The 26,805-nt window shown below is 38.2% G+C and overlaps 1 protein-coding gene and 1 long non-coding RNA gene across 3 annotated transcripts in view; both read right to left on the reverse strand.

Moving 5' to 3' along the window:
• LOC140950552 (uncharacterized) overlaps positions 1-8,534 on the reverse strand; it is a 25,693-nt gene extending 17,159 nt beyond the window's left edge. Inside the window, exons 1-3 of one of the 2 annotated variants that reach the window (XR_012167198.1) lie at positions 8,437-8,534; positions 8,259-8,315; positions 4,596-4,739 (exon numbers count right to left, since the gene is read on the reverse strand). This is a non-coding gene — a long non-coding RNA (uncharacterized lncRNA). Of the gene's footprint in view, positions 1-4,595; positions 4,743-8,258; positions 8,316-8,436 lie in introns of both variants that reach the window. The other variant, XR_012167197.1, reaches the window with a different exon arrangement.
• A 7,450-nt stretch (positions 8,535-15,984) lies between these two features.
• Positions 15,985-25,107, reverse strand: LOC140951021 (uncharacterized). The gene is made up of 4 exons (XM_073400242.1): positions 24,975-25,107; positions 19,093-19,908; positions 18,445-18,634; positions 15,985-16,783 (listed from the first exon to the last, which is right to left on the reverse strand). The coding sequence occupies exons 1-4, from the start codon at positions 25,039-25,041 to the stop codon at positions 16,621-16,623; spliced, it is 1,236 nt and encodes a 411-aa protein (XP_073256343.1). The 5' UTR covers positions 25,042-25,107; the 3' UTR covers positions 15,985-16,620.
• Between the last annotated feature and the right edge of the window lie 1,698 nt (positions 25,108-26,805).

A 26,805-nucleotide genomic window follows, 5' to 3' on the forward strand; every position in this document is an offset into this window, starting at 1 on the left:
ACAGCCTGCCATTAGTCCTGATTATCCACAGGCTTAAAGAACATCTGTACGAAGCAGGAGTGCCGCGGGTACCACAAGTAAGCCCACCGTTTTAACTCCCAGCAGAGAAGAACCAGCACGTTTAAGCCGCACCTTGTTCGGGCGTTGACTGTTTTAAGCCGCACCTTGTTCGGGCGTTGACCCGAAGACGATCTTGCACTTTCTAAACCTCCTTACAGACCATTCAAGTAGAAGCAGGCGCTTGTGCGTCGAAGAAACACAGAAAGGAAAGGACGACCCAAGAAAGGAATACTGAAAGACCCAAGCCAGGAAATTGTAAGCGAACATTATGATTCAATTATTCCAGTATCTCGGATGTATCGTTAGTTTCGCGTATTATTAGCTTTTGTTTAACACAAAACCAAAAAAATATATATATATACATATCGCTACTTAATCTAGTAATGCCTCATGAACATGAGCAAAATTATAATCTCCCTAAAATGTTGCTCATGTTATTTCACTGCTAGACGTCTAGCTGCTGCAAAAGTACTTGGGCTTGAATTTATCAGGCAAAATTTTGAACGACTGAGATGGACCTTGACCAAAAGCGTAAGCAAGTTAAAAGCAAAGCCCTTTAGAGTTGCCGTAATTCATACACAGGAAACATCAATATTTTTAACAAAGCAACTGTATTTGTTACCTTTAAGATGGTTTGATTTTTGCTAAGACAAACGGTGCATGAGTGGGATTTCACTTCCTTCCTTTTGTGAGCCTCCTTACTTCCTCTTCCACTAGTGTTAAGAAATTGACGCACCAAAACTTCATAAATGAAAAACATTCCGGAGCTGAGTTCAAAATGGGATGATTGCTCAACTTTTTTTACCTCTATTTTTTTTAAAGTATTAGCGTAACGGACAGCAAAATGAGCTTGGCCAATGGAGGTTACAATTCCGTGTCACCATTTAAATAGGGTTAATCTCCGGCTGCAGACATTCAAGGAAATTTGTTATCCCTTAATTAGCGATTTGAAACACCACACTTACATTTGATTTTATGATTGCTTAATCATGATATTATGTTGTCTTGACTTACTGCACAGTCCTCACATACAGTAACTTCAAGACCATTCAAGTAAAACAACAATTTAATTATTTCTTTAAGTGAGATTTTGATCATTAGAGGTCAATGCGTCATGTTGTTCATTATTATGACATTGATCTTCGTCGACCTAACAGCCTGCCATTAGTCCTGATTATCCACAGGCTTACAGAACATCTGTACGAAGCAGGAGTGCCGCGGGTACCACAAGTTAGCCCACCGTTTTAACTCCCAGCAGAGAAGAACCAGCGCGTTTAAGCCGCACCTTGTTCGGGCGTTGACCCGAAGACGATCTGGCACTTTCTAAACCTCCTTACAGACCATTCAAGTAGAAGCAGGCGCTTGTGCGTCGAAGAAACACTCAGAAAGGAAAGGACGACCCAAGAAAGGAATACTGAGAGACCCAAGCCAGGAAATTGTAAGCGAACGTTATGATTCAATTATTCCAGTATCTCGGATGTATCGTTAGTTTCGCGTATTATTAGCTTTTGTTTAACACCAACAATTAAACCTTTCCTTTCAAACTGGTCACAACTTGTCCCCAGACACTAAAGCAGATCACTTGTCTTGCAATTTGGCCTCATGATGAAAGGATAAAGACAACAGCATCACATACCGAGACCTCAAATGGGCAGCCAACAACATAACCAGATACAGGACAAATGGGCTATATTCCGGTTTGCACGTGGTTGGATAAGGTAATTGAAATCCAAAATACATTTTTTTCATTTGCACCAAGCAAAACTGCAACATGTTTAAATGAATAGTGGTATGTTTTAAGCCATACTCCACGCTGTGGATCCACAAAACAACCATACCCAGGCATTCAGGATTGACAAAAGTGACACCTTTTTATTTGCCAGCCACTATCATATCATTCATTAAGTTCTTCTTATTCATTATGCTTCTCAAATCTATAATTTTGTTTTTCAAAGTCTATAATAAACCAAAAGAGTTAAGGGGGTGACAACCGGGCAGCGATAATACATCAGTCTAGTATTTAATGGCTGTTTAAGGATGCAATAAATAGAAAGAGCAACAAAAAGTTTTGTACAAACGTAGGACTGATGATCTATGGCTTGTTGCAGGTCATCAAGTTGCCACAAAATGAACCAGAGTGTCTGTCAGCTTTGTAGAAGACAGGCTCTTTTCCTAAGCAGCAGCCATCAATTTCAACCAACAAAGTGAACAATCCTTGCAAAGATTAAGCTATTTTTACTTAAGCCAACTGACCCATTAGAGAGATTGCTTTTTTTTAAGAGAGAGATTACAATAATATTATTGTATTGAACCTTACGCAAGATGTTTGTCACCTTGAATTTACCATATTTAGTGATAATCATAATTTTAATGATTTTAGGTTGTTGTTATTGTTTTATATTTCTAAATGTTTTGTGTTAATTGCGCATTGTGGTTACATGTACATGACCAAATAGTCTTTCCCCTTCTTTATCCTTTGTTCTATTTAATTCAATTGTTATCTCACTACATTTGTCTATCTAAAGAGTCAAATTTTAAAATTGTGATAATTTATTCATCATTTATAATCATGTAAACTATTTTGAAATAAATAAATTTCTCATGTGACCAGTACACATTCCGACATCAATTATGGAGCTCAATGGGGTTTTTCTAGAATGACAATTCCATTTTTTTCTGCATGGACTGTCAATCCAACGATTAGCTATTGCTATTTTTCGATAGTGTAAGACTTGTTGGTAATAAAGATAATGGTGAAAAATGAATTTGTAAACTTGAAAATTTCCCCTGCCTGAAACAACAAATTTAAACTGCACTTAAGACAAACTTAATGTCCTGGCTTGTTTTCAGATAAAATATTGGTCACATTTGTAGAAGTTTCATTAAATTGACCCCAGGAAAATAATTCCCTAATAAAATGAAATCATTATTAATGAGCTCTCTTTCTTACACTGCAGGTAAAGTCTGCTCTAGATCTGTAAGAGATGGCCCAACACCAAATTAAATTGTCAGAAAATAATCATGAAGTTGTGTCAGACAAGTAGTTTAGTTAAAAGAACAGTATGTTCTTTACATTAATGTGTAATGTAGTGGGAGAACTTGAGTAATGATAAATGCACAGACATGTATGCGCGTATTGTCTGTTTTCAATAGATATAATTATAGAGGATATTACATGGTCGCATGGAGACACGTACTGTATCAAGTGATTTACAAATAGGCAACAAAATAAAAGTCCCTAACTCTTACTTCTGACTGCATAAATACTTGTTACTGCAATGCAATGAAATTTTATGAGCACATCAATACTCCAGTCTAACAGTTCCTAAACTTACTGGCTTAATGGGTAAAGATGTGTCAAAGATTTTCCTCTCCTTCTAAACTCTGAATGATACGATGTATTGAAAATGGCACTAATTATTACCAGGAAAGCTCACGATACTGCTCATGACAACAGAAACTGTGATTGGTTAATCTACCAATTGCATGGGTTGTGATGCTTCTTTAGAACATTGAGATTACTCGGCCATGACTGAAGTGTGAATAAAAGATGTAATTTTTATTTTATGGTATTAAAACAAAAATAGACATTTAGAGAATGAAGAATGTGCTTGTACTTACAATCGTAAAATCTTTCTAAGAAAACAGTGTGAAAACTCTCAGATGTTTGAAGTGAAGTAATGATGTGGGAATTGGCAGGTATGCATTAAAATGTATTGTCTGTTTTTGATAGATATACATTGTATTTGAATAATTATTTTGTCCTATATTTACTAGAGCAAACAGCAAAAAACGCCACTGTCAAAAAAAACTCAACGATACAAGTCTCTGAGTTAGTGATGCAATGTATTGAGAGTTGCACTAATAATCACTACTAGGAAAAATGCACGACACTGCTCATAACAACAGAAACTGATTGGTTAATCCATTGACCGCCTGGGTTCTGATTTGCTACTTTAGAACATTGAGATTACTCAGCCATAAAGTGTGAGCAAATGATTTAAGGGACAAATTCGAGGCGTGATTGTAATTCAAATACAAGTGGCATTAAAATGAAATGACTAAACATTTTTTGCGGAAATCTTAGCTAAATGCCGCCAAGGCAGCCTTGCTACAAAAGGTTAAACAAGGGGTTACAATAATATAATATATTATGAGAAATTTCTGTTCCGTAATTATAGAATAAAAAAAATGTAATTTAAACGTTTTCTCAAAAAGATTTCGGGATTGTAAGTAGCAAGCTCATTCTTTGGTCTAAAACTAAATGTTTATTTCGTTTACCATTGATTTCGTCCAAAGTAGTGTTAAGCATATTCATACTTCAGATCCAAGCATCACTTCCTTTAAATTCGTCACATCAACTGCTTGCATTTTTTTACCCATCTTGTAAGACAAGACTCTAGCAAGACCAGTCTCTTGTCTCTCAAGACAAGACTCGAGGCAAGACACTCGTCTCGCGAGACAAGAGGGTGGTAACTTACTTTGAGCAGTACTGACAGTACGAAAATATACAATAACAAGTAAAAATATCTTACCATTAATTTTCTACTTGACTCCAGTGCACAGAGAAAATAGCCAATAACATTGTTAAACCAAAACATTGTAGTGGAAAGTTATGCATAATGCAAAAAAACAAACTCCGCAAAAAGTTCAAAGACCATGACTTCCACTCGCCATCCCTGCTGATAAAAACAAGGAACATTTACACATATAATAAACTTTAAAATTTTTAATAAACAATAGTAATTTCGCCAGAAAATTTGTCTATTTGATGTAACATACAAGAAGGAGCAATACAAATTTATTTTGTCTTCAATATATAAGCAAAAGGGGACGCAAGTCGTTCAAAACTATTAAGCAAAGTCCTAGGAATTTTCTACAACTTTTACTTTGTGAGGCTGTCAAATTACACCAATGAGTTTTTAACTACAGGGGAACCCTGTTAATATGGTTACCAATTCAAAAAACGGCCACATTAATATCGCAGCAGGCTCAAATTTCACGACTTGAGGGCCGTAATAACAAATACACTATACAGTGAATTTGCATTTCTTGAACAACAGACTGTTCTCATTAATAAACAACCGGAATGTAGATATCGCAAATACAGTAACTGAAAAGAAAAAAACTACTTAAAATTTCCCTTTGGCGCATAAAATTTGTAAAATTTGGCTATAAAATAGCAAGAAGTGCACTTATGAGCATTGTAGTCTAAAAACAGTACAAGAAACAGGCTAAGAGAACTAGGCCAATGAAATTGACATGTCACAGGTATTTTCATTTTCTAAATTACAAACAAGTGGCTGTATTAACAGGGTGTTATACTACTGCATGGGAAATTTCTGCAATTTGATTGGCTTAGAGCAGTGGTATTTCAGCTTAATTTGAAATACCTACATGTGAAAATTACAAACCTTTTGTGGGTAGTAGTATAAGCAAATAATAGCATGATTTGTACGTGATATTTGGGATAAATACCACTTGTGAAACATTGTCTCAAATTTCACTCGCCTTTACATTTAACAATTTCAAAATATCACTCATGGTATTTATGCCAAATATCACCACAAATCATGCTATTACCCATACAAATTATAAGAGATTCTCCTCTTTGAAATTTTAACATGTAGCCGTTGGCCATATTAAAGAGTGATCGCATTATCACATTTTTTTATAAGAATAGTTTTGCCATTTCACTGGGCCGAAAAAAGTGGCGGTTATAATGAGGTGACCGTATTACCAAGGTGGCTGTAAGGCAGGGTTCCACTGTAATTTGCATATTGAAACTCATCACCTTGGCATAAGCGAGGTTGTCAGTTTACCAACAACAGTGCATAATATTAAACTTATATCAGGGGCAGCCAACAACTGTTCTCTGTAAATATCAGTTTGGAGAAGCAAAAATTGCCTAGAAGTATTATTTTTTCTACAGTTTAGGGAAGGCTAAAAATTTCTACAGTGCAGGCCAGAATTAAGCAGATATTGCAGACGCGAAACTGACGCAATAGATGTGTCAGCTGGGATGAGTATACGTGTCAGCACTAATGAGCGTCTGCGTCAGCTCAGAAGCGACAGGAAGGAAAAGATTTTTCTTTTGTTATTCACTGTGACAGCTTTGCTTTGTGGTGCATTGTTGTAAAAAACAACACAAACTCTCAGTTTCCAACTTTGGTTTGAAGAAGTTTGATAGTCGCTCATTCTAAGGAACTTTTCATGAGGGACTTAAGCCATGATTAATCGAGCTAAATTTAGTGACGTGCAGGGTTTCATTTGTAAAATCGCTCAGAATCCTGCTTTTATATGTAATTGCAATTCTAGGTTCATACACCTAAAGAAACAAGCCATTCTGCAGCAACAAAATCAGAACAAATGAACATGTGGGCTTTAGGTAAGACTAACGTTAGAGTGTAAGAACAAATCGTTATTCGAGGCTGGGTGCTTATTAACTTTTTCTGCCTTTAGGACGGGCACTTATTCGCGGTTGGGTGCTAATTCAAATAAATACAGTAATTATTGGCTCTATGATATAGAAGGCAATATGAAAGAAGCTTATCACTGCCTGATTGGTTTCATAGGGAAGCTTATAGCAAAGTCAAAAAGTTCAAGCAATGGGTTTTAACAACCAATTACTCTGCACGCGTAAGATGACGCACGCTTTTTGGTCAAATTTCTCTGCCATCACTGCATGAATAAGACATAATATTTCCTTATGGGAAGTTTTTCTTAAGGACGTAAGCAAGCAACGATATACTTTTCTTTTTCTCTAAACTTTGATTGAATTCATTAAAAATAGTGGGGATTCACAGCTGTTGCATCGTAACTGCACGCCACACAACCACATCGCTAGACATTTTGAATTGACATGCGCAGTGAGAGGTGACACTTTCAGACACTTAGAAAATATCAAGGCAATTTTCATTACGGAAAGATCAAAAATTGAAAAAAACTGTCCTAAAGGTATCTGTATTTGCCGACACCCTATCAATTCTATTAGTATTTTTGTTTAACTAAATGAATCTGACTGTAAAGGATTATGTATGGCTGTCAGCAATAAAACACTAAACAGAGCCCAGTTAGTGTTCCAGTTTGCGTCTAAGTTCGTCAGGGAGTTGAAGATGCTGACTTTCGGGTCCAGTTACATTTTGCCCTTCCCAATTAAAATTTCTTTCCGTTTTTAACTTTGAAAACACCGTAAATTTCAGTATGGACTCCACGGCTAAATTTCCTGATATTCACTTTGCAATATCTCCATGAAGAATCATCCAAATTTCATGCAAAACCTAATTTCTTGCATTTTGAACACATTTCAGAACAACTGACAGTATTTTCGTTTAGCCGCCACTTTTTGACTGTAAACACGGTCGTGTATGTGCATCGTGATAATGCGGTGTATGACATTTGCAGACTGCAGACCGCAGACTGCAGACTGCAGACCACAGATTACAGATTGAAAATTAAAAGACACCAAAAATCTTCCTAATAAAGGTGACACCATCAAAAATATAACATCGTGTGAAAGTGAGAAAGTAGTCAAGTTGGCCTCATTTCCAAGATGCAGTCTGCAGTCTGCAAATGTCATGCACCGGTGATAATGAGCCCGTACAAGGCCGGATTTGAAAGGGGCTTAAAACAATAAAGAAAACATCTTCACGTAATTGACACGAAAGACTTGGTTCGAGATTTCTGGCGATGAAACTGTTGTTCTTTACACAAAAAAACTCATTTTGCTTTTGAAGTTTAAATGATGCCTACAGAAAATGTACAGGAATTTAGATCAGATGGTGCATGGAACATTTCTTTTTTTGTGTACAGTTTGTATGTCGGCTTACAAAGTGGCCGGACCAATTAAGAAACCACTGGCTAGTGGCCTTCAAACGAAGCAGCATTTTCCATGATGAAGGATTTTCGGCAAAGCTTAGAAGATGTCGGTTTGCCACAACTTACAGGCCAAAATTTTAGCTCACTACTCTTCTTCTAAGATAAGGAAAACTCATTTACGTCTTTTTCGTCCGGACCAAGGACCACGTGCTGTACTCGAGGTAGCCTAAAAAGTGTTTTTATGCCGTCGTTGCGTGTTCCTTTTCCGTGGGCAAAACGTTCGAATTATTTTCCCTCTGCGACAAACATGCTTCCTTTTTAACCATACGGCGAAAATGTACACATACTATGTAAGCGTATGAATAAAATATATTTCTTACCTGCACATAAACTTCCTGCCTTCACAGCCGCGCCATTCGGAACCTCAAAATTCGCGACTGAAATTAAAGACGATTACACAACTCAGAGCAATACATTTTTATCTTGCGAAGAATAAACGAAACGCGCCTCGAGTCAACGAAAAACTTCACAAAATAAGCCTATCTTGAGCTCTCTTACCAGCTACACTTTGTTGCTCGACGTCCTTAGCGACATTTTGAACCAAACTATCCACGAACGGCGTGGACAAGAGGTAAACTTCAAGCCATCAACCCTTCCCCTTCTTCCTCGACCATTATCATTCGATGCAAAGTGTTCTTCCTTTTGATTGGCCGAAAGCCCTCCACGTGATCGGCAATAATACAATAACTGCCTACAAATCTCTCGTTTCCAGAGGCCGCGATCCTTTTGACGGAAATAGGCTCTGGGGACGAGATTGCCTTCAAGAGTGCCTGTAAAAAGAGTGCCTTAAAAGAGTTCCTACAAATAATGGTCTGCTAATGCGCAATGTTGTCCAGCTGTGTAAGTGTTTGGCTTGTGTGTAGTAGTTTAACAGCTTCATGGCCTAATGCGTAAACGAAACCTAGCCTACGGGTCTCCGTTTTTCCTTTGTCGGGGGGAGGGTGCGGCTACACGTAGCCTAGGAGTAGTCAATCGCTAAAAATCGGTATCTATTTATCAATCGAAAAAAACGATAAAAATCGGTAAATCAGATTTGATTGATATCGATTGTATCAATCAATCGGTAGAAATCGATGACACACTTGTTTCGTTTATCGATTTATCTAGATTTTACGTCCTCTTTTTCCGGACAAAATATTCCAAACGAAAATTCGGGTCCCATTTCTTCAAAGCTATCGTTGATACCAGTTTCAGGAAGTGTTTTGATGTTTTTGTACATTAACTACACGCGATTCCGGGACGAAATTTACCAGTCTTACCAATTGCACCACTATCCCGCCCCGGAGTAGTCTGTACTGTATACAGACGCCACCTCCCCTCAAAAAGATAAGGGGGGGGAGTGTCTGTACACAGGCTACCGGGGGGCACTTCCATATAAAAGTGACGGGAATGCTCGGGCAGTATTAAAAAAAAAAAACGGATACGTGGATTGGGCCTTATTAGGCAGCTTAACTTAAGCAACGAGTACGGCGACGTTAACGAAAAAAACAATAGGTTTAGCTTGGCACTGAAACAGACTTTGCACGTACATCACGCTTTTTTGTACATTTCTTTGCCGTTACTGCACGACTACGACGTGAAAAAACCTAATTTAACTTTTTCTGGAGGACGTGAACACAAAACAGCGACTTTCTTTTTCTTTTCCGAACTTCGATATAGCTTTTAGAATTCAACTCCAGAAGAAAATTGCCAACATTCGACCGAAATTGAACAAGATGGAATAAGCCGACGTTTTCGACGCCGTAGGCGTCGTCGTTGCTTAAGCTCCCCATTGCACAATAATACCCGCGAAAAAACAGCGTTTGTTCGACACTGCCCTGAGAAAATCCACACAATCATACTTGCCCCTACATCCCGTTTGATAAAACGGCTCAGTTTTTATGTCAGTCATGTAGACTCAATAAATCATATCAAGAAGCAAGACCATGGTCAGTGATTAGTGGCATAAAATCCGAAATGGTGAAGGGCAAACAAATAGAAGCCTTTAGACTAAGGCCTGTTTCAAACGTCGTGCTACTGCCGTGCTAAGCTGGCTCGACGGTAGCTCGACTGCAGCACGACCCTAGCACGACTTGATTTCAGACGTCGAATTTAATACAATATAATAGAACAGCTGTTGCCGAAAACAAAATTCAATAATAAAGAAACGGTTCAGCAAACTTTTAAATGCATTCTAATGCATTTGTAATTTTTGAATTGAGTTCGGCACGGCGGTAGCACGACGTTTGAAACCAAGTCGAGCTGCTGCCGTGTAGCACGGCAAGGCTTGCGCCGTTCAACATGGCAGTAGCACGACTTGGTTTCAAACGTCGCGCTACTGCCGTGCTAAAGGCGAAGTTAATTCGATCAATTGAGTACGGCACGGCAGTAGCACGACGTTTGAAACAGGCCTAAGTTAAGATCGTCTGTTGGGTCAGACGTCAAACTTAGGACACGTCGAACAAACTCATAAACTGAATCTCACCTAAAAGCAATTTTATATTAACTGTATATGTCATAATTTTTTTCCCGAGCAAGGCTAATATGCCTCATCAACGTGTTATCCAGGCCCATTCAGACACGTCAGACGAAACTTAAGTGGGCTAGACGTCGAACTTTTCATGAACTTAACTTACTATGTTTGGTTCGTCTTAGAGCGGTTTTCACTTGACTGTCGAAAGGGATTGGTTTTGGTTTTGGTTTTGGTTTTACTACGCCCTTTGGTTGGCTAGTGTATTTACTTTGGTTTTGGTTTTACGACAGTCAAGTGAAAACCGCTCTATGAAAAGTTCTGCGTTTGGCTTAGGCCTGAAAGGTTGTTTTTGTCATCCCCATTCAAATCACGTTGCTTTTTTAAAATCTAGCAAAGACCTGAATCGGGTTATGTAATCCTCGCGTGAAAGGGAAACTTGCTTTCTTTCACGCTTTTTCGACTCAGAAAAGGCGTCCAACTTTGCACATACAATTCAGCCGGGAAATAACTTTGTATATTACCTGGCATAATTTAATCCGGTTATGTAATCCTTGCGTTTAGAAAACAATGCACTTTAGCTATTACTCTTTTTCACATATACAATTACAATAGGCGGCCAGTACTGCCGAAGATTATTCATGGAAATGGCAAATACCTTTGCATGAAAAAAAATATTTTAATTGTTTTATCTCCGATGGCGTCCTTTAAATACCCAGCTAGCCAAACTTCCAACATAAAATTCATAGATCACATTTGGCAAATTCTGGAGCGGAGCTTTCCTAATTAGTGAGTATAATTCTTTTGAGTTTTATTTGACAATATCTTGTCTTGGTCTTGGTCTTGGTCTTCTTAGACTTCTGAGTCTGTTTGAAATGTTTTTGAAAAAACATCCAGGCATGAACTGAAGGAATTTCAAAGCAAAACGTAGCTCTGAAATAGTTCCTGTAACTTTAAATTGTTCCTACCTGGCAATTCCTGTCTTTAAGTGAGCTGCTCACTGCAGCAGGAGCAAAGTAAACAAACGCTTTTTAAGTTTAGTTGTCTAACTTCAGTATCCAATTATATTTCTTTTCAGTTTTAGTTTTTCCTGGACGATGTCTGCGTTAAACGCCATTTTACTCGTTGGCATTATCTTTGCTGCCACGCGGGCTCAGGGAAGCGGTAAGTGTAAAAATTACGGAGAAAACAACTGTTGTTAAAAAAAATACGAAGCAAAGGGCTTACTTAATCATCTCGAAAAACGTTTGTATTGTGAGCTTGAGGTCTAGATCTTGTTTTGACCCCGTGTTAAATAACTGGAGGTCCTCTGATAACATAAATGTAGTTATAGCTTAAATGAAAACTTGCAAAAGATGATACTTCCATCCCCAAACCGGCTTGTCGTTGTTTACTTTAGTTCAACGGAGAGTCTAATCCATGAAAATTCTTGACCGCCGTATAACTTGCCATAAACCCTTAAAGGTAAACTGTAAGCCACGGATAAATGTCCAACAGTTTTATTTTGCAGCATTTGGAACCTAACGCGTAATCTAGGACATTTCTTCAGCATAGTTTAGCAAACAAACAACAACTGCTTCTTGTAGTACAGGGGCGTATCCAGCCCAGAGAACTGGAAATGAAAGTCAGCCAGGCCCACAAATAGACGAAAAGCTGGCTCTCGCCCCTGTAAGACAACCAAAACCACGGTTAAGTTTTCTAACATGTGAATTCATTTTTCAGAGCCTCCTTGTGACGGTAACGGTCGTACCTGCTACTACATAAATGACCCCTGTCCACTTGGAACTAATGATTGCTCCAGTCAGTACAGTTGTGCAGTGCAAACCAACAAATGCTGCTGCCCCGGTACGGTCAATATCACTATTATCTACTGTCAAATATTGGGTATTAACCAATTATCAGGCCAACTGTCACTATAAAGATTACTGCTAAGATGCTCAATATTGTTTTCCTTTTAGTGTGTTTGTTGTTGTTATTGTTCAGTGTTGTTGCAAAGATATAACTTGGAGAATGTTTTCGGGAGCGGTATGCAGATGAAGGGAGGCTTCGTGCTGCGTGTGCTCCGAATGTGATTAAGTTCAACGAACTGCCGTGAGACATAGCCGAGTCTCAGCACAGCCGTTTTTGGTGTCGTCACGCAACGCTCCTGCAGCCGTTTGTGGGGAGGAGCGTTGCGTGACGACACTAAAAACGGCTGTGTAGCAGACTATGAGACTAGCAGCCATTTTGGCAAGGTGTAATGTAGTAACCCATAATTTTAATTAGGTCCTTTTCTGTTACAGGCTGCCCACCGGACTGGGTTGAAGAGGGATCCAATTGCTATCGAGCCATTCCAGATCTCCAGAAAGCCATTGATGCTCGAAACGAGTGTAAAAAATTGGGAGCTGACCTGCCTGTCATCAGATCAACCGAAGAAAACACTTTCTTTTTAAAGCTGACAGAGGATCGGGGTGAAACTTGGCTTGGAATGTATGCTGAGATGAACAATGATTTTCACTGGGTTGACGGCACCTCTGTGGCTGACACGTTTTCCGCATGGGCTCCAGGCGAACCAAACTATCCCGCTGACGAACACTGTGCTTATATGTACGTTGACAACTTCAACGACAGAAAAGGAAAATGGAATAATCACATTTGTGATGCAAAGCACTATGTTGTTTGTCAGAAACGTAAATAAAGTGTCAGCACCCTTTTTAAAGTCATTGCTGACGGGCAACGAGGAAATGGTATTGATTATGACTAGTATAATTACACTGTACCAGGTGGAAAATATTCGAGTCAGTATAAAACTTCAATAAACGTGTTGGAATACCGATATGATGTTATTCTTACCCTAAATAGAATCACAGCCAAATAGTTATACTTTGCATGACTGAGACAGAGGAGTTGCCCCGGGGGGGAATACTGTAATATGGGCTATATAGGTATGCACCGCTGTGAAGGGTATATGTTTTTTAAGCAGTTTACTCTGGGATAGCTAGGGTATATAAATCAGAGAGTTTGGGTCTATTCTCTAGAAAACTGATCAATTAGTTGAAGATCTTAGTCCAGACTAGAGAAATCAGGAATTGGGGGGGATTTGGGAGAGTTTACTTTCGTATAGGGTAAAAAATTCAGCTGAACTAGCTCTGGTATAGGCTGAGGGTTCCAAGGTCCCGACGGTACAACCCGCCCAAAAATTCCTCAAGTCCCCCCCTGAGATGATTACACGTAGTTAGGACCCGTGGACAAAGCAGCAGAATCGTGCTAAACTCGAGTCCTTTATCCTCATCCGAGTTCCTTGTTTTATCTATTTTCCTCTTTTCCAACAGCCACTCATGAAAGGGAGACTTTTCAAGAGACCATTCAGGTTAATCTATACCTTTCAAAAAACGCGCTCTTATCCATACCAAATTTTCAAGCAGACAAATAAACAAACTCAACGGCGATTTCTTGTTTTGGCAGCTTTTATCATTTGTTTGCCCCCTGAGAAACCACTTGACATTGGTTTTTTCGCATCAGTCCTTTAGCGTGTGCAAAGATGGCGGGTATCGTGAATAAGGTCTATTCGCCGAGATGACGGCCTGGACGGAACTACCCATAGTCGATCCTGACCAACGGGCGCCTACTAAACAATGAGCGCAAGGTGTCCCCACGACTTAAAACGACGGGTTTAACAAATAGAAATTTATTCCAAGAATTCAATTCGAGAAGTAGGAAAAAACACTCAACTATCTTTCTACCCATTCGTTTCCTAGCCTCTGACTGCGTGTTTTACAACGAAACACAGCAAGCTAATTATAAGGAGTTGGAATTAGGATCACCGCTAATTCTTTATTGTCAGTCTGTAGACCAGTGAACGGCGCCGTGAATACCGCAGAATATTTCTCTTTTGTTTTTCAGGACTTTGAAGAAATCCAGGTCGACGTGAAAGACGGCTTTATTTAAATCGAGGCCGTAACAATTAGGTTGCCATTCCTGGCTTTGGAAGAGCTCCATTCGTTGATATGGGATAAACATTCAAAGTATTCATTAAAGAATGGACTTTAACAAAGGCAACCGAAATCCACTTTTACTCATGGATATTGAATATCCATGAGTATCCAAATTGGTAATTCCCGCTCATGCAAATAGAACTCATTTTCAAACATTAGATTTAAGTGGAGAATTTCTCAAAATAGGAAATGAGAAGACACAGGAGCTGGCGGACCGACGCCGCCAAAAACAGTCCAAAACAATTCTTATTGTGATAGATGTATATGAAATAAATCATAAAAGAACTGCGGAAATGAAATCAAATGAAGAATTTCCACGCAGTGGAACATAATTTATGCAATTGCGTAAGAAGTCTGAAAAAAAATTCAGGACTTTAAAGGGTTTGATACCGGTGTGATGCTCTAACCAACTGAGCTAAGAAGCCACTGATGTTGGGAGTTGGTCTATTATGTGTTCATATTTTCCCGTGAAAGAGATGAACGTGATGGATGTATATGAAATCAATCACATAAGAACTGCGGAGCGATGAAATCAAATGAAGAATGATCCTCGCAGTTGTGAACGCAATTTTGGCACAATTTGAGAGAAATTGGGAGAAATTGTGAACAGAAGAAATAAATAAAGAATGTTCAAAGAGAAATTGTGAACAGAAAAGAGACAAGTAAAAGGAAGACTTGGTCACATGATGCAAATTCACGATTGCGCCGTCTAGTTTGTCGTAAAAGCGATTCTAAATCTCTCTATATTTTCTTAATTATGGGGCAAGGGCACACAGTTCGCCTGCATGTGGACCTCCTTTATAAAGCGGTAGTTTTGCTTTTTGCATCGTTTTGAAAGGGATTAGCTTTGGAGTTGGAATAGCCTGTTTATCACGCGCCTGTTGCGGAGCTTTTTTTCATGGTGAATAAAATATGTAGCCTGCAGGACTAAATAGGTTAACATTTGTACAAGTCATGATCAGATTACTAAACATCACAACCTCATTCACTTATAGAGTCAGCTTGAGCAGATGCATCGAGATGGGTTCCATACAACAAGGTTCCGCTCTGTATATATTTTGTAAATAAAACAGCGTATTTCACGTCAGTTATTAATAAAAAAACTTTTTCATCTTGCCTTTTTCAGACTGAGGATTCAACATAAAGAATAGGACGATTTGCCTTGGAGAAGAAACAAATGTAAATGGATAAATGCGAGGTTGTCAGGTCTGTTTCACAAATGTCTTGGAAGAAATTAACGGTGGCTGTCTTTCTTTTTAAATAATTTTTACCTTGCTGATTAGAATTACTTTTATTCAAAGTAGCGATAACAAAACTCCCTGATGAATTTACGTGAAAAACTATTAGCCTTCACGTACCTGTTTATTATTTATGTCTTTTGTTTTAGACCAGAAATGGAGAGCACTGCCGTTTTTGGCCGTTTGCCGTCATTGTCAGATTCAGCATCGCCAGTGGACGCTCAGGTGGGTTGATCAAAAAATAACCAAAGAACAACTCTCAAAACTGTCTTTTTATCACTTAGAAAAATCGGACAAAAAGGTAGCTCGAAGCTAGAATAGCAGAATGTTCTTTATTAAGCTTCAGGGCATTCAAGACAACTCATTCCTCTACACTTAGAAACTTCCATCAAGAACTGAAAACGCATGCAGATATATTGATCGTTTAGGAGAAATGTTATGAACTCCTTTAAATGAGAATTTGAGTTAGAAAAGTTGCTTTTCTACAAACAGAGCTCCAATAACTTCATTCAAAATGTAACTAATTAATATTTGATGACCTTTGATGAATTCGGCCAGAAGAAACAGGACCAGTTTTTGAAATTGAGTGTTTAGATGTTTATACTTAATCTACATGTATTTGTGTTAATTTGGTCAACCTTTCTTACCTAGAAGTCGCGTACTGTGATGAGTCTCGGAAAGGCTTACAGCTCCTACTTTTAACAAATTAAACGAAATTAACGTACTTATAATGTATGACCCAGTTGTGAAATGATCGACGAGTTGAAAACTTTAAGCCCCAATTCAAAGGGACCATAGTACTATAAGAGTCTTCAACGCGAGCTCGCCCATTGTCGAAATAGGAGAGGTTGAAATTCCCTTCCTTTTAGAAATCTGACCCCCCTACGAAAAAACGCACTACTTCTACTGAAATTAACCACAACAGCCATTTTCGCCCTAAGCAATATCTACGTCGCCATGATTGCACATTATTTACATATGTTTACTAAATTAATCTCATGCTAAATAAATGTATTTTAAACTATTCTTTCTTGGTATTATGTTGAGTCTTGATGTGCCATCTAAGATGCGATGACGTAATGAAAGCCTTGTCACAGAACTGGCACTGAAATGGCTTTTCCCCGGTGTGTGTCCTTTCGTGCGCCTGAAGAGTTCCATATTGGGTGAAACCTTTGGGACAATACCTAAGTGAATGGAAAGAGAATGGAATAAAGGAGGGAAGGAAAAAAGAAGAATGAATGAATCTAATTGATTTCATTTGACTTCTTTTGAATGCAGCACGCTTTACCCACGAGTAAATGCTTTTATGAGCATGTTGAGAATGCATAGTTTTTGAAATAAAATTTACCAATATCTCGAAAGGATGTTTTAGTTCTTTACTACAAAATTTCAAACCGTGATATCGATAAGAATTACAAAAGTTAGACAAAGGCTAAATCCCTTTATAACTAAGGATTTCTCTGTTTTCACTGGAAAGTTAGTTGACGAAAAAGCGAATTATATAATTTTGCCATGTAGACCGCTCATCGCAACCTCCAATCACGCTCTTATGGACTGGCTTCCACTTTAGAAACAAGAAAAAAAAAATGGAGCCTAAATGCGTCCCGTAATAGACCTTGTCACGGTTTTCGACGCCATCTTGACGAGTAGGCAAACGTGTGAGAAATTACAGTGTTTGTATGAGAATCTAATGTCGAATAATTTCCGTAAAACGCCTGTTCTGAAAAAAAAATCAATTGTAAACTAAAGCTACAAAGCCAAGGATTTTCCGAAAAAATTTTAGGGGGGCGTACCTGTGATTAAATTTCTCCGGAGGCTTGCTTTAGATTTTCCATATATTTGTCTGTAATTTTCCCGGGACTTTCTTACAGACAAATGTATAAAAAATTTTAAAAAGTGGCTCTAGGTCTTCTAGTGCATGTAACGCCCTCAAAAGAGAATCCTTAGGAGTGAAGCTTTAGTTTACAAATCATATCATTTCAGAACAGTCGTACTACGGAAATTATTCGACATTAGATTCTCATACAATCAATGTAATTTCTCAAGCGTTTGCCTACTCGTCAAGATGGCGTCGAAAACCGTGACAAGGTCTATTGTTTCTGGGATCGTGACTGGGAAAGCACTGGTCAGCTGTTGCCATAGTAACAGTCCCAGAAGTCAACTCGGCCCAGTTTCTGGTCATGGTGGCGACTAGAACACCCTGTTCAAGACGCGAAAAGTGAAATTGTATATTACCCTGCCAGGAACCGATTAGTAATCGGCTCTTGAAACTGAAGAAGACTCGAGACCCCGAAAATCATACCTGGTTCTTTCATGGACCGAATAGGGGAGTGTCTCCCACCCTCCTGGGGTGGAGAAGTAAACCTCGTTTTCACATTCGAGTGTTAAGTTACCACTTGAGTACTGAAAACCATACTAGGGAGCTTAAGTAACCACGATGGCAACGACAGCTAAAACGTCACTTTCAAAAAAAAAAATCTTATCCTATTTCATTCAATTTGTCAAATATTGAGGCCGGAATTTTTCTGGAATTATCTCTAAATGACTGTATCTAAGTTCAGACAAAAAAGGCAATTGTTGTCTTGTGTTCACGTCGGTCTTCATAAAACGTGAAACTACTAAGTTTCACTCTTTGGTCGTGCAGTAACGACAAAGAAATGTACAAGAAAGTGTGGTGCAAGTGCAAAGTTGTTGTTTTGCTTAATAAACCCATTGCTTTTTTGCCGTTTGCGTTGCCGTCGCTCCGTCTTTGCTTAAGCTCTCTACTATCTTCCCTAGCACATATCAGGTTAGGCTTATAAGAGAGTTCCCCTCTTCCCCCAGGTTAAGCTGTTACTATACCTACCTGCAACGATAGGGCCTTTCTCCTGTATGCTTGTACATGTGGGTCTGTAGGTTGCGGTACTGGGTAAAGGACTTAGGACAGACCTTGCATTTGTAAGGTTTATCATCACTGTGAATCAGCAAGTGACGTTGTAGATGACCATAGCGGATAAAAGATGCTGAACAGATGTCACATTTAAATGGCTTCTCTCCTGTTGGTAATGAATTAGAAAGTTAATATAAGATAACAAAAAAAGTTACAAAACCTTAAAAATTCTATCACCTATAACTGATTTCCTGTACCTTATTTATAAAGTGATCTAATTGAAATAACTGTGTTCAAAAGAGGATGCGATAGCATAATTAAATAACATATTCACTCGAAAAGTGCGGCCATCAAATAAGCGCCTCACCTTCCCAGCAACTTAACAATGCATACAGCGCTTGTTGATTTTCATTGCTTTTTAACTTTTGCTAGTTCTGATGCGGCTGTTTCGAGAGGGTATTAGACCTTGAGAATAACTTTTGTTACGTTTCTTTGCCTCTTCTCTTCGGTTTTCAACAAAACAAGAGGAAAAGAAAGAAAAGTTCCTGGTACCACGTAAAAAAGAGAAAAGAAAATTTATATATGCGTCCCATCGAGAACAGAGTAACGCATGAGTAAACTTACCTTTATGAATGTACATATGGGTATGCATCTCATCTCTTCTGGTGAAAGCGCGCCCACATTCCCCGCACTTGTATGGTTTCTCGCCAGTATGTAGGCGCACGTGCATCTTGAGAGCACGTGACGTAGTAAAAGCAAACGAGCAGACTTCACAGACGTAAGGCCTCTCTCCTGTATGCATGCGAATGTGCGTTTTCAAGCCGCTGAGCCGAGTAAAATCCTTTGCACACAAGCGACACTTATACTTGTCCCCATCTTTGATGAAAAGCTCCTTAACTTGTTCACGTGCCAGGAACGTGAACATGGCTGAAAAGGGCAAAGTCCCAGGCGTTCTGGAATTGCCCCCCATGTGCGACAGCACGTGCTTCTGAAAGTTTCCAAACCACGTGAATTCACGGTCACACTCTTCGCATTTGTATGGCTTGTTGTTGTTATGGATCAGCAAATGACGTTGAAGATCGCTGGGGCGCGTGAATGACATCACACAGCAGTTGCATTTGAATGGTTTTTCTTTGGGCTTGCCAGAATCTTCAACGCTGGAACTGGACTCGCGTCTAGGAGCATGGAACTCCTCCTCCAGAAAAGAAGTTTGTATAGAGCTTGAGTCGTCGGAGGGCGAATATAAGATGGAGTTTCTAGGATAACTGGACATCTGGTGCTGGAAATCTCTCACTACGCTATGTACTGACTCTACGCTTGCCTCGTACTCTGACATATCCAAAGGCTCCCAGCCTTCCCACTTTTCTTGCGTTAACGGTGAGGATGCAGTGGGCTCATCTTCAAAAGTGGAGATTTTCTCTGGTTTAGCAACTGTTTTTACTGAAAATGAAGTAAAGTAAAACGTGAGAAAAAACAAAAATAGTGAAATGAGGTTTAGACGAGGATGGTCTTGATTTGGTCGTACCGTAAAATTCCGAAAATAAGCCCCTCCATGTATAAGCCCCCCAAACTCGTAACGCAGAAAACCCTCCGTTAAATCGCCCCTCCAAATATAAGCCCCCCGGGGGCTTGTACTTGGAAATTTCCCTCAAATACAAAGTAAAACAAAGCAAAAACGGTAAAATTCCTTCCAACTATAAGGCTAGCTCAATCGATTTTCAAACGCAAATTTCCCTCCGTAGATAAGCCCCTCAAAAAGGGCCTTTGAAAAATATAAGCCCCAGGGCTTATTTTCTGAATTTTACGGTAGTTAATTAAAGTGTAATGGTTAGGAAACCCTTTGTTGTAGGTTTTTATTAGCTTTTTTGGACCTGACCGTGCACAACCTTCAATAGCATTCTTACCATTTTGAAGTTATTGACCAATAGAAACACTGCATTAATTTTTTCAGTCATAAGTTTGTAAACAGAAAACAAAGGATTGTGCATGGTCAGGGAGCTTCCAACATAACCTACAGCACCATTGTTTTCAACTTTGATTTTTGCCGGGTTTCCTAACCAGTCTCCTCTACTAACTATGATTTGGTTAGTGTTGTCAGCTGCAGTTAAGCAAAAAGCATTATATTTCTCAATATGGCGCTTTTTCCTTGATATCTCAGATCTGTAAACTAACTGCACGCTTAAGAATGGACTGAATTTTAACTGACTTAGGTATTTGTTCAGATAATCAAATTTTCTTTTGACTCTGTTAGCTCTGTAGCCCCGTTGCTCATGATATAAAGGAAAATAGAGAGTGGATAAATTTAGAAGGATGCCAATAATATTTCTGATTTTAAGTAGGAAGTGTCGGGCGAACGTTAGTTAACATTTCTGCCTTGTATCACCGTTTACTTCTCAGACGCCAATACACATGCACATTATACACGAAAAACGGGCTTTCGGATGGTTGAGTAAACGGAAAGACGTATATTATGCGAGAAAAAGTAGGTATCTTCTCATATCCGCGCAAAGAATAGACTTTGTATTTAGCTTATCCGTAAATATCCGCAAACATATGGAAGCAAGCTGGTAAATTCGCTTCAGAGTCTCGGATTCAGCCTTCTGTTTCACTTTACAGGGACACCCAACGACCTAATGTTTTCAGATACGCCAGAAGTGTCCCAGAATGTTTTTACTGTGCTTTAGAAACCTGTTTGCGTAATTTGGAACTGCTCTGAAAACTATGAATCTGTTCGGATGTCTTAGGGGAACTTGTGTCGTCTCGAAAGTTCCAGGTGGCTTTATTGACTCATTCAAAACTGCCACTACCGCCGATGGGTGCGATCGAAATTTCACGGAAATGGAGTAGCTGTACTTCTTTGTCTAAATACCGAAATTTTAAAGAGGAGGCTCGGCAATAAACGCAATATCTTGGTGATAAAATGTAAAAAAGCACAACCTCCGAAAATCGTACTAGGTAAGTTAATTAGTACAAAAAGACGAAATATCTTACACGAATACAACGGCTATCAAGAAACTTTTAGCCTCGTGCCTTAGAAATTTTTAGGCAATAATTGTTCCTTAGAGCAGTTATTTCAGTCGCTGGGTGACCCTGATATTTCGGATTCTGTTGCCCCCATGCAGAGGGGATTACATAGATTACCGGCTGTCACCGGTAGCTTTTTATCAAGTTGCCCCCAACAAGGAACATTAAAGGGGTTCAAAACTTTGGATATAAACAAACTCGTTGGAAGCGCTTTTTTGGTCAGTTGTTATACATTGTAAATTCGTCCAAAGGCATCTACTGAGCAATCTGAGTAGTGCGGATCCTGCTTGAGCTGTTTAACGTGAGAGGTACGAATGAATGAATGACTGAATGAACAAACTGACGGACGAATGAATGAATGCATACTAACTTTATTTCTTTATTTTTGTGTCAAAATACAAGACTAGCCGAATGAATGAATCTTTCTATTGATAGTACCCAAAATGACACTTTAAATTCTGGTTTCAGAATCGACTTTGTACTTGCCGTTTTTAGTAACAAAATGGCATTCTAGCTTTTATTAGCCTGTTCTAGGCTCTCAGAAAGTGGGGAAGACCCTAAAGAATGGGGAGGGCGCGAAAGTTCATGTTCGCGCTTTCTCAATTCAGCGCACCAGACCATCTCGAAGCCTGAAACAGGCTAAGCTTTTATTGAATTAAAGCCGCCTACTCTTTCACTCTTTTTCCACCTATCCTCCGCCTTATAAACATTTTTTCAGGTGTTGTTAAGAAATAATTAGTGAAACTATATATCAAAAAGACAAATCGCAGATGCTCGCAACAATAATGAATTAAAAGAAGCTCGGTTGTTTTAAGTCAATTCGAGTCGTGATTGAAATTGTCAAGTTTTTTTTTTTCTTGTTAAAATATTGAACTCATGTTCCATTCAATTGAATGTCTCCGGCGTTTGTTATGTTTTGTTTCCTTGTCATCTTATTCTACAGTATTAATCGACTTTGATTGTCAATCAGCACGACTTAGTATATTTGTTATACTTGTATGTTATTCAGTTCTTAGTGATGTTGGCCCGGCAGTTAATTCTGCATCTTATACTTGAGAGTAGAAAGGAAAAACTTGAATTACATTTGGCAAACTATTGAACAAGAATACCAACATTCAAGTTGAATCAACTGCTCCGAGGACTTCAAATTCAAATGACTGTCTTCCCCGTATAATTTCATTTGCACACTGAAATATCAGATCACAAGAAGAAGTTTCGAAGAATTCGGCTCCTGAAAGGGGGAAATATAATATGCCAACATACTGGGAAACTAATCGAATCAAGATACAATTAGAGAAATATTCAAATTATCTTATGAAATTTCAAGTACGTGACTAAGATTTCTACTACCGTACATGTAACATAATATAAACAAAAACTAGTCAGATTGTCAAGCGTATAAGGGATGTACAGTACTTAATAAATTAACTTCGAATAGGAAATCGACGTTGTGTTGAAAGTAAAATTCAAAACACTTCAATCAAAGCAATCAAAATGTATGATATTGTTTGTTATTGTTAACTAAATGAATAAAGCAAGTTCTAAAACCAAGATGTACATACACTTTGCCATGTACGAATAGAATCAGTTAATTATTATTTTTTTGTTTTAGTAGAGAACATTTTTCTACTAATCGCACCGTTGCCACCCGGGCTGTGCCTATAAAAAGATCTAAACGTGCGTTAACTTTACTGACTCCTCGCCAGCCTAAACTGAAAAAAGTTGCTATTTAAAACAAAAATGATCGCTTTTTGGATTAAAAACAAAATTAGTTAGTTCTAATGGCATTGACTATATGATGTTGTCTCAGCCGTTCCGTATGCCTATAATAATACAAAGACACTGAAGACAATAGCGACCTATTTAAGTGCAAAATAAATGGCAAAACTTCAGAGCTTAATCCACACCTCTGATTTAAGCCAAATCGTCAGACAATAATCTCAAACAAAAATTTCACTTTCAAATAAATACTTTGACCCTAAAAATAAACATAAATGTTTTTATTTGTCCTCTACTTCAGGCTTTTTTAGGTTACAGAAATTCATTTGTTTCACTTCCTTTTCATGCGATTTAATTTTTGCCATCAACGGCCAGGAAATCCCATAGCTAGGAAAGACTTTATTTTTCACACAAAGCGCGCCTTCAAACCATAGCCTTTTACAATGAAAATTTTATTTAAAAAATTCTAAGGCGTCAGAGAATTCAGTTAAAGGAGTAAAATTTTTTGTTTCGATTCGCTTTTTTCATTGTTGAGAGGTTTCATGCTTCGTTGCCTATTTTTAATGAAAGCGCCGTTCTCATATTGGTCGTCACCGTATTTATTTAGCGGTGTAAGTGAGGACACACGTGCTTGTCATCCAGTTGAATTTTTCCTGCGAGTTGTTAGTCATCTCTCTTATTCTTAAGCACATGTCGTAACGGGTGGAATCCTATTTCGCTGGGTTAATTTAACTCTTCCTTTATCACCAGAAGATTTAACCTGTGATATGCCAAACAAGTGAAAGAGAAGAGGCATGAATATTTAATAAGGATCTTTTCTTGAATCCACCACTTTCAAACACCTGTGTTAAAGAGAGAACCTAGTTGCAACTCACTCACAGCAGGGGACCTATATTTGCTTGAAAATCAGTTTAGTTTTCACTTTTTTCTTGTAATTCAATTGTATTCTATTGGACTGTCCATTTTACAATCTCTCGCGTTTGTACTATGGTCTATTCACCGCAAAATTAAAAACAATAAATTAAAACAAGATACAGATTTATAAACTACTCATTGTATATACAGCTTTTTAATTTTTCTTTCTCTTTACGGTCATTTTTCTTGACCATATCTCTTCATCTGAGGGATTTACAAAGTGTTATCACGAGCAATTTTATCGCAATTTCCCGGATCTACACCACTATGCCTGAAATTGCAGGTTAATATGCGTGCTAACTGAAAACGGCTAGCTTTTTGACTGAAGATTATTCGTGCGTAAATAAATCTTTCTTTCCGAGAGCCACATTTTCAACTTAAAAAATGGTACTTAGAAAACAATTCTTTCAAGAGCTTTGATTGTCTGGTTTACAACTCTTCACGGATATAATGCCGTCTTATTTCAAACAATTTTTGCTTATGGTGAATCAATTATTTGCCTTTTTAAGATAGGGTGCTTGGTTTTGTTGATTTTAAGTCACAGGTTATGTGAACACGTTCAGGGTAACCTCAGCGGGAAATCGCACTAATTTGGCCGATCTTCATCGAGAAAGATTTGTCAAACATTGTCGTTAATAGTCTCCCCTGTGAGTCTTTTTCTATGTGACTAAAAATAAAAAGCAATCGCTTTTCAACTTTTTTTAGCAGAGAGAAATTCGCCCAGGGGAAATTAGCCTGATTGGGGCGGGCATAGTTGACATCCAGTTGTTACATCCGAGAGCCACAATATTTTGTAAAAATCATGATTTTAGCAACTTTCAAACAAAGATTTCAACAAACCGTTTTACCTTCTGAGCTCCTGCAGTGCAAATTGGCCAGGCCCGCAGATTTCTTAACCAGGAAAGACTTTGGCATTCTGAAATCTTACGAACGAACGCTAAGTAAATATTGTCGTTGGAGAACGCAAGAGAGACCATGAAGAACTCGAGTGACACTGAAATGGTTTTCCCTTTCTCAATGTAATGTGCAGCGCACCTGCCAAAAATTGACCAATGGTAGGGTTTCAGGCGAGGCAGCGCGCATGCTCATTGCAAAGGAAACATAAAGAAAAAAAGAAGTTGTAAAGAGCGATATTGTTTAACAAAGCAAGCCGTTAATTATTCCACATTGTACGCCAGTTTTGTGGCCTAATTGGAGAGTTGTTCGTGTTTATGGCAAGAAATGATTGTACGGCTTGTACTAAGAGGAAGGAACTTTGTAAAACAGCTGCCACAAAACTAATTTTAGCGGATATGTTTCTTTACGTTGTAAAAATTTTCCTGAAAGCAGGAAACAGACATTAAAACAGACTTAAGGAAGCGTCGTATATTTATTTTTCTTATTGTGATATTTTAGTCCTTTACTATTGCACAATCACGACATGGGAGAATTTTAAATGTAAACCTTTTTTTCCCTCGACCATACAATAAACACAAATTCACATCTCCTCAACTAACAACAATCCATTATGGATGAAGCTGACATTATCAAGGGATTACATTAAGGCCTCGCAATTAAGGGTCCCCCTAATGAATAATTCCGTTTGCTTCAAAGTGCTTCTCGTTGTAATTACCCTACTAAACGCTGCCCACATCGTAACAAAAAATAATGATTGCTATTCAAATTTTCGTTTAAAAATACGCCCAGTAAATGAAAAATTGACGCTTCCAGTTTCTAAAATTCCTCCCACACAAAGAGGCGAATAGGGCATCATATTTACTTAGACCGCAAATAAAACCTTTGAAACAACTGGTAGGGGAGTTAACAAAAACGGTTGAATGTTGACTTAGAACTTGATTGCTCAATCATCAAACAAACCACAAATTACAAACCCATCGAAAGATATTTATTGATATCGCATGGAGCAAAACAAGTTAATCATAAACTTTTATGATCACTGACTACCTACAGAGAAACCGAGATTCTTATTTTTCGTCTGGCAAGTGACCGACTTCTTTTCAGTTTAGCATCAATTTTAACACCATGGACTTTGCGTTTTCAGGTAGTAATCGGTTACTTAGGCGGTGTGATTAATTTAATTCTGTTTTTAGTTTCGGGGATTTCGTAGTTAACACGAAACGTCAAGAAAGCTTTGAATTACTTTGTAAAGTGATACATCTCTATCGGATACGGAAACTCCAACCGCAGTCTCCTCTAAAATAAGAATTGACCCATAGGAATTGTGCGTCGAATTCACAAGAATCAGACGTTGTTTTTCTTGACCTGTGAAATCTCTCTTTTTTTTCTTTTTTCTTGCTCTTAACACTGGTGAATCAAAGCTAATTGTATCATGAATGCATATGTAAAAAGAAATATTTTTATTATCAAATAACACAGCGCGTTGGCTTGCGATCGGTATCTTTGTACCGAATCATCAAGCCTTCGCGTACATGTTTGTAAAAGGAGAAAATCAATTTTTTACATTTACTTTGTAAAGGTACAAAAACGATTATGCCTAGGTATGACTGTAAAAGCAATAATATCATTTCAAGATGCCATAGAAAATACACTGAAAAGTTCTTTTGTTCTACGTTGATTATTCTTTTATGCGCGAGGACATTTAGAGAAAAGCTTCAAATATTGATTACTCTTTTTTCACGTTTTAGTCTGTCGTTTGAATCAAAATTTAACAAAAGAATA

The sequence above is a fragment of the Porites lutea genome, chromosome 10 (genome assembly GCF_958299795.1).
Source record: "Porites lutea chromosome 10, jaPorLute2.1, whole genome shotgun sequence".
NCBI classification, from domain to species: Eukaryota; Metazoa; Cnidaria; class Anthozoa; order Scleractinia; family Poritidae; genus Porites; species Porites lutea.